Source organism: Rhinopithecus roxellana, chromosome 4 (assembly GCF_007565055.1).
Source record: "Rhinopithecus roxellana isolate Shanxi Qingling chromosome 4, ASM756505v1, whole genome shotgun sequence".
NCBI classification, from domain to species: Eukaryota; Metazoa; Chordata; class Mammalia; order Primates; family Cercopithecidae; genus Rhinopithecus; species Rhinopithecus roxellana.
Genome location: NC_044552.1, coordinates 71456792 through 71470085, shown reverse-complemented (window position 1 = coordinate 71470085; position 13294 = coordinate 71456792). Strand labels below are relative to the sequence as shown.

Here is a 13294-nt window from a genome sequence, read left to right as displayed (position 1 = left end):
CTTATTATTTAATCTATCAGTGAAGGACCTAGCCAGGCTTGATCAAATAATTAAGGCCACTGGAATGTCCATAGGTCTTTGGAACTCCAGGTTGACAGTTCAGCACACAATGCATCTCAGGGGCTTATCCCTTCCTCATCTGAGCTATGGCCCAGTGCTGGAAGCTGACGAACTCTTTTGCCTACTGAAAAGGAATCATCACTGATCATTAAAGGAATGCAAATCAAAACCACAATGAGATACCATCTCACGCCAGTCAGAATGGCGATTATTAAGAAGTCAAGAAATAACAGATGCTGTCGAGGTTGTGGAGAAGTAGGAACATTTTTACACTGTTGACAGGAATGTAAATTAGTTCAACCATTGTGGAAGACAGTGTGGTGATTCCTCAAAGATTTAAAACTGGAAATACCATTTGACCCAGCAACCCCATTACTGGATCTATACCCCCAAAAAAATAAATAATTCTGTTATAAAGATACATGCACATGTATGTCCATTGCAGCACTATTCACAATAGCAGAGATGAAATCAACCCAAATGGCCATCAACGATAGACTGGATTTTTAAAATGTGGGACATATACACCATGGAATACTATGCAGCCATAAGAAGGAATGAGATCATGTCCTTTGCAGGGACATGGATGATGCTGCAAGCCATTATCCTCAGCAAACTAATACAGGAACAGAAAACACAACACCACATGTTCTCATTTATAAGTAGGAGCTGAACAATGAGAACACATGGACACAAGGAGGGGAACAGCACACACTGGGGCCTGTCAGGGGAGGACAGGGGGTTGGGGCAGAGCATCAGGAAAAATAACTAATGCATGCCAGGCTTAATACCTAGGTGATGGGTTGACAGGTGCTGCAAACCACCGTGGCACACATTTGCCTATGTAACAAACCTGCACATCCTGCACATGTACCCTGGAAATTAAAATTAAAATTAAAAATTAAAAAAAGAAAAGGAAACATGTGGGTAAGCACAGTATACGTTATGAATTAAATTGTATCCCTTCCAAAAATATATTGAAATTCTAACCCCTGGTATTTGTGAATGTGACCTTATTGGGAAATTTTGGAAATACGATCTTACAGAGTTAAGATGGTCAAACCTAATCCCATATGACCGGTGTCTTCATAAGAGAAGACACAGGGAGAATGCCATATGACGTGGAGGCAGAAGTTGGACTGGTGTGTCTAACAGCCAAGGAAACCACAAGAAGCTAGGAAGAAGCAAGGAAAGGCTCTCTCCCAAGGCCTTCCAAGAGAGCATGACCAGATTCCAGACTTCCAGCTCCAGAGCTGCAAGATAATATATTTCTGCTGTTTAAAGCCACTCAGTTTGTGGTACTTTATTACAGCAGCCCTAGGACACTCACATCCTGTGTAAATACAATCTTCTCTCCAACTGAAAATGGACTTCCAACACAAAGCAACTCTCTCACTAATGCATATACTGACACCACACAGTTAGGGTGGGAGGGAAGCAGGGCACTGTCCCACACTCAGCACCACTCCCTTATTCTGCTGGAGGCCAGTCAACATACATAAATATATTTAGGTATATCATATGTAACTAATACCGAAGAAAGCACATCCAGTCATTTAGTAAGTAGTCACTGAGCCTCTGCTATTTGCGGGCAGCATTCTAGACAAGGAGGCTATAGCAGGGAATAAAACCAACAAAATATCCTGCCCTCATGGAGCTTACATTCCAGCAAAGGAAGACAGTCAAGTATCAAATAAGCCAGTAAAATATATGAAATGCCGGGTGTTGATGAGGGCGTGGAGCAAAATAAGGCAGTGATAAGATATGCTGGGGGTAAGGATAAAATTACCCTGTTAAAGGCAGGGAGAAGTCCAGAAGGCCTCTTGAGAAGATGTTGCACAAAGAACCTGAAGAGGGTGAGCCATCAACCCATAAATTGTTTTAGTTTTTGTTTTTGTTTGAGACAGAGTCTCACTCTGTCACCCAATCTTGGCTCACCGCAGCCTCCACCTTCTGAGTTCAAGCAATTCTCCTGCCACAGCCTCCTGAGTAGCTGGGACTACAGGCATCTGCCACCACGCCTGGCTAACTTTTGTGTTTTTAGTAGAGACAGGGTTTCACCATGTTGGCCAGGCTGGTCTCGAACTCCTGACCTCAGGCGGGTGATCTGCCCGCCTTGGCCTCCCAAAGTGCTGGGATTACAGACATGAGCCACTGCGCCTGGCCATCAACCCACTGATGTTCATGGAAGGTTGCTCAGGCAAAGGGAACGGCCAGTTCAAAAGCTTTGAGGCTGGAAGGGGCCTCGTACATTGCAGGACCAGCCAGGAGGCCAGGGGCCAAAGCAGATGGCAGATGGCGAGGGAGGGTGTGGTGTGGAAAGGATCATGCACAGTCTGGAAAACCTGTTGGGACTTCTGGTTTGTATCCCCGAGGGAGTCCGGGAGCTATTGGAAGGTTCTGTGACATTGTGCATCATGAGAATCACTGCAGCTGCTGTCCTGAGACTGGAGTGTTGCGGGAGAGGACAGGAGCAGCGTGACTATGGAGAGGTCACTGCAAAAATCCAGGTAATATGGCTTGGACCAGGGTGGTAACCGTACTTGCCTGAGATGCCAAATTGCATGCCATGATTTCTCCATTTACACACACACACACACACACACACACACACACACACACACACACACACTTGCAAGCTAACTGCAGTGATCACAAGCCGAATGGGCACAATACTTTTAAAAATAGGCTTTGGTCAATCTCAAAAGGTGACATACTGTAGAACTGCATTTATATGATATTCTTAAAATGACAAAATTATAAAATGGGAGAACAGATTTGTGTCTGGGGTGGATGGGAGGAAGGAAGGTAAATGTGGCTACATTAGGAAGCACCAGGGCCTTCTCACAAAACTCTTCTGCATCTTCACTGTCCTGGCTGGGATGTGGCACTGCAGCTACGCAAATGCCACCTTTAAGGGAAACTGGGTGGAAGGTACATGGTACGTCCACCTTACTGCTGTGAACCTAAACAACAGAGAGGGAGACTCCAAGAGAAGATGATGTTGATTTAGGAGTATGTATTGCGATGGGAATTTGCATGCCACGGTGAATTATATGCATATTTAAGGAGTGAAAGGAAGGCAAAGGCTTTTAAAGGGAAAATAAGGACGATGGCAATTGTCTTGAGATAATTATCCTTGGCTACAAGGATCAATGTAGAGGATAGTGCCAGTCTGAGGATGGACAGGAAGTTGCTGGGCAGATGTCAGGTTGTCGTGGCCTTTTGCAAGCTTGTAATTTTTGCAGTCTTTGCTGAGAGCTCTTGTTATCAGGCATTTGTGCGTGAGCACCCTTCCCTCCTGGCCTTTCATGGCTCTGTTTGTCAGGGTTTTTAGCACAAGTGACTCCATTTTGATTCTGACAATGTTCATGCTTCTTCTAATTGAACAGGAATCTATAACTATCTCAAAATTAAACTTTTTAAAAACATTATTTGAAAAATAGCATTTAAGCCTAAAGTGAAGTCCAAACTGCCGACCTTTATGTCTTAGGGGGAATGGGCACACCAGAATCGGCCATGAGAAACGATCACTGAAAGCACCCAACAATGCGGCATTAAGTAAACACAGCCGCGCCGGCTTCTCTGTGAAAGCCACACCTAAGCTTTCTGTCCTCTAAGTGTGACTGATAATCACGAGCACACATCCATCAGAGGAGGCGGAGCCTTCTCTGCAGGGGGATTTTATTTTATATGTGAGTCTGTGCCACCATGGCAGCTTTCTCCACCATCCCCCAGAGCACCCATACATTTCACAGAGCTTCTGTCAAAAGCAGCTTCTCCTTCTGATTCTTCAGAAGGGGGTCACAGTGAGCCCGCCTGCCCCAGGTCCTGCCCTCCCCTGCCTGGCTAGGGCGGCTTCTCCTGAGCTCCTAGGACACTACACCTGTCACACCCCATCCAGCTCCATGAGTCCCACCATGGGTGACTGTGGATGAGACTTCATCTCCAGACAAACGTGGGGTCATGATAAATTAGAAGACATCACTGCACACCTTTCCCAGGTACTTTATTAAAATGCTAGCTAACTCCAGTCACAGCACTAGGGCTTAAGGTACCTGCTATCCACACTTCTTTGAGAACGGCACATGCTCAGCTCCACTCTGTTTGCAGACTTAGTAAAAGTCTCAGTAAATTGTGTCCATTCATTTCCTCTTTAAGCCAAGTTACTTACCACTCCCCGCTCATGAACTCCTAAAATTACACAGAGTCTTTCCTAGGGAACCACACTGAAATCGGCACAGACTCACTCCGGCCCCAAAGCCAATATACTCAACTGTTCAAGACCTGCACTATACGTCAATCCTACCAGACTGTCCACATGTAAATACATGAGACTCATGCTACCCTGGAGCCCTTTCCAAAATAGGACTGTTCTAGAACATATGAGCCGTTTCAGAAAACATGGAACAAAGATGATTCTTCAAATGAGATATGACTGGAGGTGACACGATATAGGCATTTGGTCTACATTGTCATGAGGAAAGCCCCAAACAAGTTAAGCAAATATAGAAGAAGCCCCAAACAATGAACAAAAGCCTCAATGGCCCCTTCTGGCCAGAGCCCCATGCAGTACTGGGATTGGCTGCTACCTGACCTCCTACCGACCCAGCGACGTGCCACCTTATGGCACTCCCTCGGTGGCCACCAACACAATGGATTAAGGTCAGACCCCAGGACCTTCCTGAGCTGGCTGCCTCCTATACCTCCAACCCCGAATGCCACCATTGACACAGAGCAGCACTTAGCACGAGCCACCCCAAACATTGCTGGTTCCTTGCATGTGCCTTCACATGTGCAGCAGGGTTTGTTCCTCAACCAGAGATGTCCTTCCTCGGTGTCTTTCTCCAACTAATGCCCATGCTGTTCTTAAAAGGGCTCAAATATAGCTGGCCTTGACCTCCCAGTCAATTCACCCCCAAGACACCTGTGCCACTTGTGTCCTAGAATGTATCACCTGTCTGCATTATCCTCATCCAGTCCTCCCCACCTGTGTGTCCTCTGACAGCAGACACTATGTTCATCTGACTTTGTGTCTTTGTCTGACTTCTAGTAATCCTTGCTGGATGGGTGAATGAATGAATGGACATCCTTCAAATGGAGACTCCCACAAAGTTAGAGCTGGGGGGCCCTTCACAATATCTAGGTCAATCCCCTCACTTTGCAGATGAGAAAAGTGAGGCCTGAAGAGCTATGACCTACCCAAGGTCACACAGCCATATCATTGGCTCAATCAGGACCTAATAAACCAGATGAAGGGATGTGACACCATAAAACAGTCCCTAAATAGCAGAGCTCAGCATTTAAATGGTACATTTCTCCTGAGAAGTTCAAGACACTTTAACGCTGTGAGCATCAGCCTCACCGCCTCTGTGAGATGTAGGGACTTGTCGATGGTACAGATTAGCCACTAATGTTTCTCAGCATTGTTTCTTGACTTAAATGGTCCACTAAACAAAACTGAATGTCTTAGCACAAGGTGGTGGCACTTCCGGGAGCCTTCTGGTTAAAAATACAGTCTCAAAGGTTCAAAGTTGTGATTTCCATGGTAAGGATCAAGCACTCACAGAGAGCCCCTGAAATTAAGTGGCGAAGAGTTTGGGTAACAGGTTAGACACCGAGCACCAGCTTCAAGGAGCTGACAGGCGAGCTTAACAGGACCACCATGGAAAGGGAGCTTCCCACAGTGAGGACCCTGCTCATATCCACAGGCCAAATCCATCTTGTAACAGAGGCTACATTCACTGCTACTTTGTCTTAAGTTAAGCCCTGCTGGAATTCAACACATTTCAGTGCCTCACGGAATCATTTCTCAACAGCCAACAGCAGTGTTACAAAAGTAAACTCAGGAAGGCATTCTGAGCAGATCAAAGATGTGAGTGTTGGCACTCACACCCAGCCTAGAGAAGAAAACAAGGAGACACAGTAAAGGCTCAAACCAACCAGAACTGTGGTGTCTGCAGGGAGAGTGTGGGATCTGGACCCCAAAGACTGAGTATTAGATTAGAGACTTTGGGAAAACCAGTTAACCTCTCTGACCTCAGTTCCCCCAGTAGCAAGATGAGGATGCTACTGACTTCACAAGGTCACTGTGGAAATTATATTAAATAACAGAGAGAAATGGTGAACTCCGTGACACTTTAACCTGCCAGTTATTATTAAAACAAAGTAGAAGTGTACACCTAGGAATTCCTCATAAAACTGAAAATAGAATTATGTAGATTGTACTTTATAGATTATAAGGATGCCATAATTAAATCTTTCCTCCACATACAGGAGACCACAGTAAAAAAATGTGAGCAGCATCTACTTTGTAATTAACATGAACACCTCTCAAGTTATTTTGCTACATTTACAAGTGTAGCATTATTATAACTAGAATACGTAGTATATAATTATAATAATTAGACATTATAATTGTAATATTACTCTCTCTTGATACAAAAATTAACATTGATGGTGGAGGGGAGAGGCTGAGAGAAGACCCATCAGGGCCAAGGAGGCAGTTATTAAGGCCAATGCGACATCCCTTACGCTCACCCCATCTTCCAGCAGCTGCATCTTTGGTGGAGGCCTGCAGAGGCACCAGCGGCACCCCAACCGCCACGGGGCTTCTGACCCCAGCGGCAGGTCTAGACAATTTCCTTTCTCACCAGGGCGTATTTGAATTTGCAAACACGCAGCCATTTCGACTCTTAATGAGTGATCTGTCCTTTCCCATTTAATATATGAAGGAAGCTCCAATGAGTAGAAAAATTGCCAAAAGGCAAGCACTCAGGGAGAAACAAGGCAGATAACTGGATGTTTGTCCTAATTTGCTTATCTCTGTAAAGCCACAGCGACAGCCGAGTCCAACCAGGGTTGCACGGAAGGGCCCGCGGGTGATGGCTTCGCCGCCAGAAGTCGAGGAGCGCCCTCTAAGGGCCTCAGAGCGCAAGCGCTGCCCCGGCCGGGCCGAGGGAGGAAGACGCAGGTTTTTCATAGGCAAGGATGACTTAGGAGGGAGGAAAACAGGGTGCTCACGAATGTGAATAACCAATACCTTCCTGATTCCAAATGTTCTAACATACATCTACAAAAATTGGTAAAAGAGATGGATGAAACAGTATCCACCACTGTCCCCCAGCGACCCAGCTCTCCTCCCCAAAGGCACCAAAGTTTGCAGTTTCATGGGTACTCTAACAGAAACATCCTGTGCACTTACAAGTAAATACATACACATACATATTCCTTTCTCTCCTTTACTTTTATATCTTTAAATATCTCTATTTTTAAACTGAAATAAAGGCTTCTGGTAACAGTTTAACTATAACACAAGAAATCCCTACGTTCCAAGGGGGGCAAAAGAAGTCAAAAGAGGACTGCTCCTTAATCAGCCAAGGGTGATGGAGCCTCTCCCGAAATGTTTGCTTCCAGGCTCCCTGCCTCACTCTCATCCCTTGACTTAGGCAGAATAATGGTCCCCCAAAGATGTCCTTGTCCTAATCCCCAGAACCAAGGATGTGGGCACCTCTAGAAGGTGGAAAGGGCAAGGAAATAGATTCTCTCTTAAAGTTTCAATGCAGGCTTTGATTTTAGCCCAGCGGGGCACATTTCAGACTTCTGATCCCTAGAACTATAATAAAGATCATAAATTTGTATTGTTTCAAGTCATTCAGTGTGTGGCAATTTGTTATAGCAATAGGAAATGAATACGCTCCCCTTCCCCTCCTGTTTTCAGGGAATGGGCCTTTAGAACTTATATATGATGTGAATGGTCTTGGTAGGGCATCTTGATCATCCTCTGGAACTGTCTGGTAATAACTTTCCAGGGATGTGAATTGTCACTCTGCAATCCTATGACAACCTCTGATTCCACAGGAATAAATTTCATGATCAATTGATGAACAAAACAGCTCTACCATCTGCCATTGGTGGGCTCCAATGCACAAGATAAAAGGAGAGAGGGTCTCTCTACGTTCTCTCAAAGAGGACTGAAGTAAGAGGAAAACCTCATAAAGCCACATGCAGGTTGAGCCACAGGCAAGCTTCTAAAGGCTTCCAGAGATGGAAGGAGCCTCCTTCAATTGGTCTATTCTGGAGCGGAGACTAGCCCAAGGCCCCCAGGGGTGCAAGACAGCACTGCCACTCATGCCTAGGCATCCTGATTTTTAACCTACTTCCCTCCGTATATACCAGTGTGTCTCAAATGTTTTGGTGTCTGAATTATCTTCTATTCTTGAATTTATGAGGATGCCAAGGAGGTTATGTTTCTGTGAGTTTTATCTATCCTCATTGACTTTACTGGGAATTAAAACTAAGAAAAGTCTAAAATATGTACTTACTTGTTTTGAAATAACAATAATAAACCATTACATGTTGACATACAAATATATTTATATGAAAGGTAACTGTTTTCCAAAACAAAGAGAAATGAGTGAGAAGAGCAGCTTTGTTTCTACATTTTGGCAAATCTTTTTAATAGAGTATGTCTGATCTGCTTATGCATTCAATCTATTGCAATATGTTGTTTCGGTTGGAGAAAATCCAGCCTCACACAGATGTATAGCCGAACAACTATTTCAACAGACTTTTGGATAATTTTGAAAAATCTTTGATATTATACCAAAACTCATCAAGTAGCTATTTCTTAGAATCTGAAATCATATGAAGAATTTTTCATATTTTGTTACATTAAAAATCCATTGAGCTATCATGCACTTGGAACAGATCTTTTACCCATGCAAGATTGTTGTAAGGCTATACACTGGTCATTTGGATCTGTTGGTTTATTTGGTTATGCAGATCATCCAAATGTTCACACATTTTATAATATGACATTTATAAATCACATTCATTTATATCACCACTGATCTCACTAGAAAAAAATTTAAATATTGGGAAACTTTCAAGCTTATAGTGGTGGAAACAACTTGGCAAAATTCTAATTTTCACTTGAAAGCTGAAATGTTATCACTGGCAAGCAATAACAGCAGTTCTTTTACTAGAAGTAGCAGGTTCCCTTTGCTCATTTTTGAGAAAACATCTGCCAAATACCCAAGTCAGAATAATTCTAGTTGGTCTGTTGTCATTCTTTGTGGTAAATACCACACTCCATTAAAAAAAATCAGCTAACTTAATGCACAACTCAAACAGTGCTTCCCCTTGGGGTTGCCACTGAACTTGGTCATCAGCAGTAGTGCCTCATGTGTCCTTCCCATTTATTTGCACTATTAAAAAGACAGATAGTCAAAGATACAGGGATTTGGTAAAACTAATAATTTTACTGTGGCAACAAGAACATTCTTAATGAAACTGGCAAATATTTTTTAATTGCAAAGGCCCCCAAAATTCAATGACTACTAGTGCATGGGGATGTCCCTGCCTTGATTCTCATTAAGGCACCCGCAGTTTACCCATCAAGCTTTTGCACCCTCAGTGCACATGTCAACTGTGAAAAAGAAAAATAGCATCTCAGTAATCTCAGTATTACTTTGAAAATAGTTTCAACATGGAGAATTCCCTAAAAGCTTCTTTAAAGAAGAAAATAAAAATCATCCCTAACCACCCTAAGATATCCACTGTAAATATGTGCATGTGTGAGTACATCCACATGTTTTTAGAAAAATGTATCATACCAGACTGGCAAGGCCATCATAATTTTAATGTTTGCATAGTATCCTGTTGTAGGGATGGATGTGCATGGAGGAGAGGGCACTGCTTGCTTATTTTGTTTTACGTTTAATTGACCCTACACTGAAGGGCTTATGCAGATCTTCAGTGTGTCCTGCTTTAAGCAAAGTTCCTCTGGAGCCGTCACTATTATGTGGCCCTGGGTAATTTCCTTACAGAGATTCTGGCCCCAAAAGGGTGGTGAGGGTGAGGGCTTGACACAAGCAGCTTGCTGGGTCCATGCATTAGTTCAACCAGAGAGAGGGAGCAGTCTGCCCATGGCGTTGCGTCAAAGGGAGCCCATGAAAGAAATTATGTACCCCATAATTTCATCCACAGCATGGGCAGCTATCTACAGGTTGCTATGTCTCTTTCTATCCTTCTATTACTTAATTTAAATTTAGTAGATTTCATTCTGAAATGTGCTTGTCCTCCTTTGTCCACTTCTAGTCTGGTCATCATTTTACTGTAGATCCCACGTCAACACAGTAGAGAGAAGGGCTGGGAAGCTGTCCAGCCCCAGCATTCCTCAGCACAGTGATTCACAGAGCAGAAGGCGAAAGAAGCAAGAGTGCAGATCGCGGTGGGATTCCAGGAGCTCTCACAAACAACCCTGCTCGGACCCACTCACATGCAACCCACGGGCAGGTGGCAGAGGAATCAGAAAGGCAGAAGGCTGGAATCGCCACAAAGCCAGGGCAGCACTGGTTTCAGTTACAGACCATTTTCACAAACAAAAACTCTTTCAGCACTCGGAAAATTTTCACTTAGAAAAACAAAAGCCAGGAGTTATAGGTGGGGAAGTTGGAAGACTTTATTTAGTTTTATTCCTCTCAAGTACTGTGCAAAATATTCAGTGAATACCCTCCTAGAGATCACTAATGGGAAGAAAAAGACCCTACCACAGGCACTGCCTTTTATGAAAAAGTGGCATTGGCATCAGAATACCTGGCATAAACCTGAACTAAGCATTGGGATGATGTATCTACCAAACAGTCACAAAGCAATGTGACCCCCAACTTTTCTTCCTTGACCTCTGAAGTAAGAGGACAGTATATACGCTGGTACCCTCGTTGGAATAGTATCTGACAATCATTGTCTGCTTCTTGGATTTCTACAAACCAATGACCGAAAAGCCACAGTTTCAAGTGTAAAAATGCCTGCACGGGAGGTGGGAACAACGGCCGCCAAAGGCTTCGGAATGAAAACCCCACCACAAACTTGTCTCTCTCTGCAGGAAACTTGCAAGAAATCTGACAAGAGCTCGCTAGCATTTTCCGAAAAGCATTGCTCCCAAAGCAAGCATCCATCCTGGCTGCAGCCTCAGCCATCGGGGTAGGGCGAGCTTCTCTGGAATCAACTTTCTCATTTCCCTCTCCCTCCTCTCAAGACAAACATTTTCTCCCAGCTTGAATGTTCCCCGCGGGCGCGCGGGCCTCCTGCTGCCTGGAGCCGGGCTGGCACTGGAGCACAGCTCCTCCAGAGCGCAGAGGCACCCGATGGCCTGTGGCAGCCCTCAGCCTTTTCCCGCGACCTTCTAGAACAGCCCCGCTCTGCCTCCCTCCGGTCTCCGGAGTGCGCCCGTCATCCTGCCTCGGGAGAGGTGAACGCGAGGAAAGAAGGATGACCACCTACGCTCCCGGGAAATTCTGGGCATAGAAAGGCATTACCCCAGCCCGCATGCCGAAAGTCTCCTTTTCCTTTCCTTTTTTCCCCCTGTGCCTGAATCTCCTGGGACACTTAGACGGCTGGAGCCTCCCGACCCCAGGGCGGGCGACGGCAAAGTTAAACGCCAGCGCGCTGCAGTCCCCGGGCGCCGAGGCGTCCCCGCTCCCGCCTCCCACACAGGGCGCCAAGTGCCCCGACCCGCAAGTGACGAGGAGGCACAGGCTAGTGACACGACCCGTAGCCAGTACTGAGCTGGACAACGAGGCCCGAGCGCAAGAGGGTGCGCAGGGAGCGGAGGAGCGCCGGGGGCCGAGGCGCGGCGCGTACCTGGGGCCCCAGCCGAGGAGGCGACGGGGAGCAGCGCGGCCAGTAGCAGCAGCGCAGCCCAGGGCAGCCGGCGCGGCGCGCGCAGGGTCGCCCCGGCCTCGGGGGCCATCGGGAGCCCGGGGTGAGCCGGGGCTGGGTGCTCTCGGCTGGCCGAGGGGCGCTGGCCGGAGTCTGGGGAGTGCGGAGGCGCCGCCGTCGGGTCCCCGCAGCCGTCCGTCTGTTCTGCGCGCTCTGCGCGGTGCCCGCTGTGCCCCTGCCCCGCGGCGATCGCTCCCGGCCGCGCACCGGCAGCCGCGCTCCGCCACTGAGGCCGCCGACCTCCCGCCGAGCCTTTTAGCCTTGCTTGGGCGCCCCCTGCCGGCATGCGGGGTCGGGGCCGGGGCCGGAGGTGCGGGCGGGGGTGACGGGGGCGACAGGGGCGGTGGGGCCCCGGCCGGAGGCGGGCGGGGCGCGGGCCGTAGGGGCCGGAGCGCCCCGGACCGACTTAGCGGTTCTGAACTTGCGGCGGTCGCTGTGCCGGGCCAAGTGGCTGAGGAAGTTCCTCCCCTGGTCTAACCCTCTCATTTTCTGGCTGGGGAAGTCTCCCATGGGGCAGAGGAATACCCTTTGTCCCCTTACATAAACACCTCTGCGCCCCACGTGGGGACTCGGGCCAGGACCCCTCACCCCGTCCGCAGCGCTGTAGTTCCTGTGGCTAGCCGGGTCCTTCCATGTCCCTCCCCGCACCCAGCGCGCCCAAGTCTGGGGTTTTCAGTGTCCTTAGACCTTGCTGCGTCTAGCTGTCATTTCTAGCGCATGCACGATGCCAGTTTTCAGTGTGCCTTGGTGCCCCGGCCAAGGACTCACCGGACCCCACCTCTCTCGCTTCTGTAATTTTAACGCTGCCCCAGGTCTCCCTATTCCTCCTTCCAGCCTGGAAGCCTCGCGGCCCTCCAGACGGACTCGGAGCGCCCCTGGAGGCTACAGTGACTGGAGCTCTAGGAAGGCCGGGTCTAGGCTGCCACGTGCTGCTGTCGTGGACCAGACCGGTGTCCTCGAAGAGCTGACCTGGCTAAACTCATCCCAGCGCTGTCAGTTCTCCCTCGTGACAACCCAAAATTTGACTGGATTTGTGTTCTGCAGAGAGGAAAAAACAAACAAACAAAAAGCTAAATGAATTGTAAATAGATGAAAACTAGAAATACAGTATCTCTTTGAATTTGAGCACCTAGGAAAGGGAAGGCGTAAACCTACCGCTTTCCTTTCCAGAAAACTCTCCTGCTTCCCAGCAAAGGTTTTGTTTGTTTTTTGTTTTTTGTTTGTTTGTTTGTTTGTTTTTGAGACAGGGTCTCCCTCTGCCTCTGCCGCCCAGGCTGGAGTGCAGTGGTGCGATCTTGGCTCACTGCAACCTCCATATCCCAGGCTCAAGCGATTCTCCTGCCTCAGCCTCCTAAGTGGCTGGAACTATAGGCTCCAGCCAACATGTCCAGCTCATTTTTGTACTTTTTACAGAGACAGGGTTTCCCCATGTTGCCCAGGCTGGTCTCGAACTCCTGAGCTCAAGCAATCCTCCCACCTTGACCTCCCAAAGTGCTGGGATTACAGGCAT

At 47.2% G+C, this 13294-nt stretch overlaps 1 protein-coding gene across 1 annotated transcript in view; it reads right to left on the bottom strand.

Annotated features, from left to right (window-relative positions):
- Positions 1–11815, bottom strand: part of FNDC1 (fibronectin type III domain containing 1) — a 102268-nt gene extending 90453 nt beyond the window's left edge. The window contains exon 1 of the mRNA XM_030928996.1: positions 11707–11815. Within this exon, the coding sequence (XP_030784856.1) occupies positions 11707–11815 (109 nt within the window). The remainder of the gene's footprint in view (positions 1–11706) is intronic.
- Between the last annotated feature and the right edge of the window lie 1479 nt (positions 11816–13294).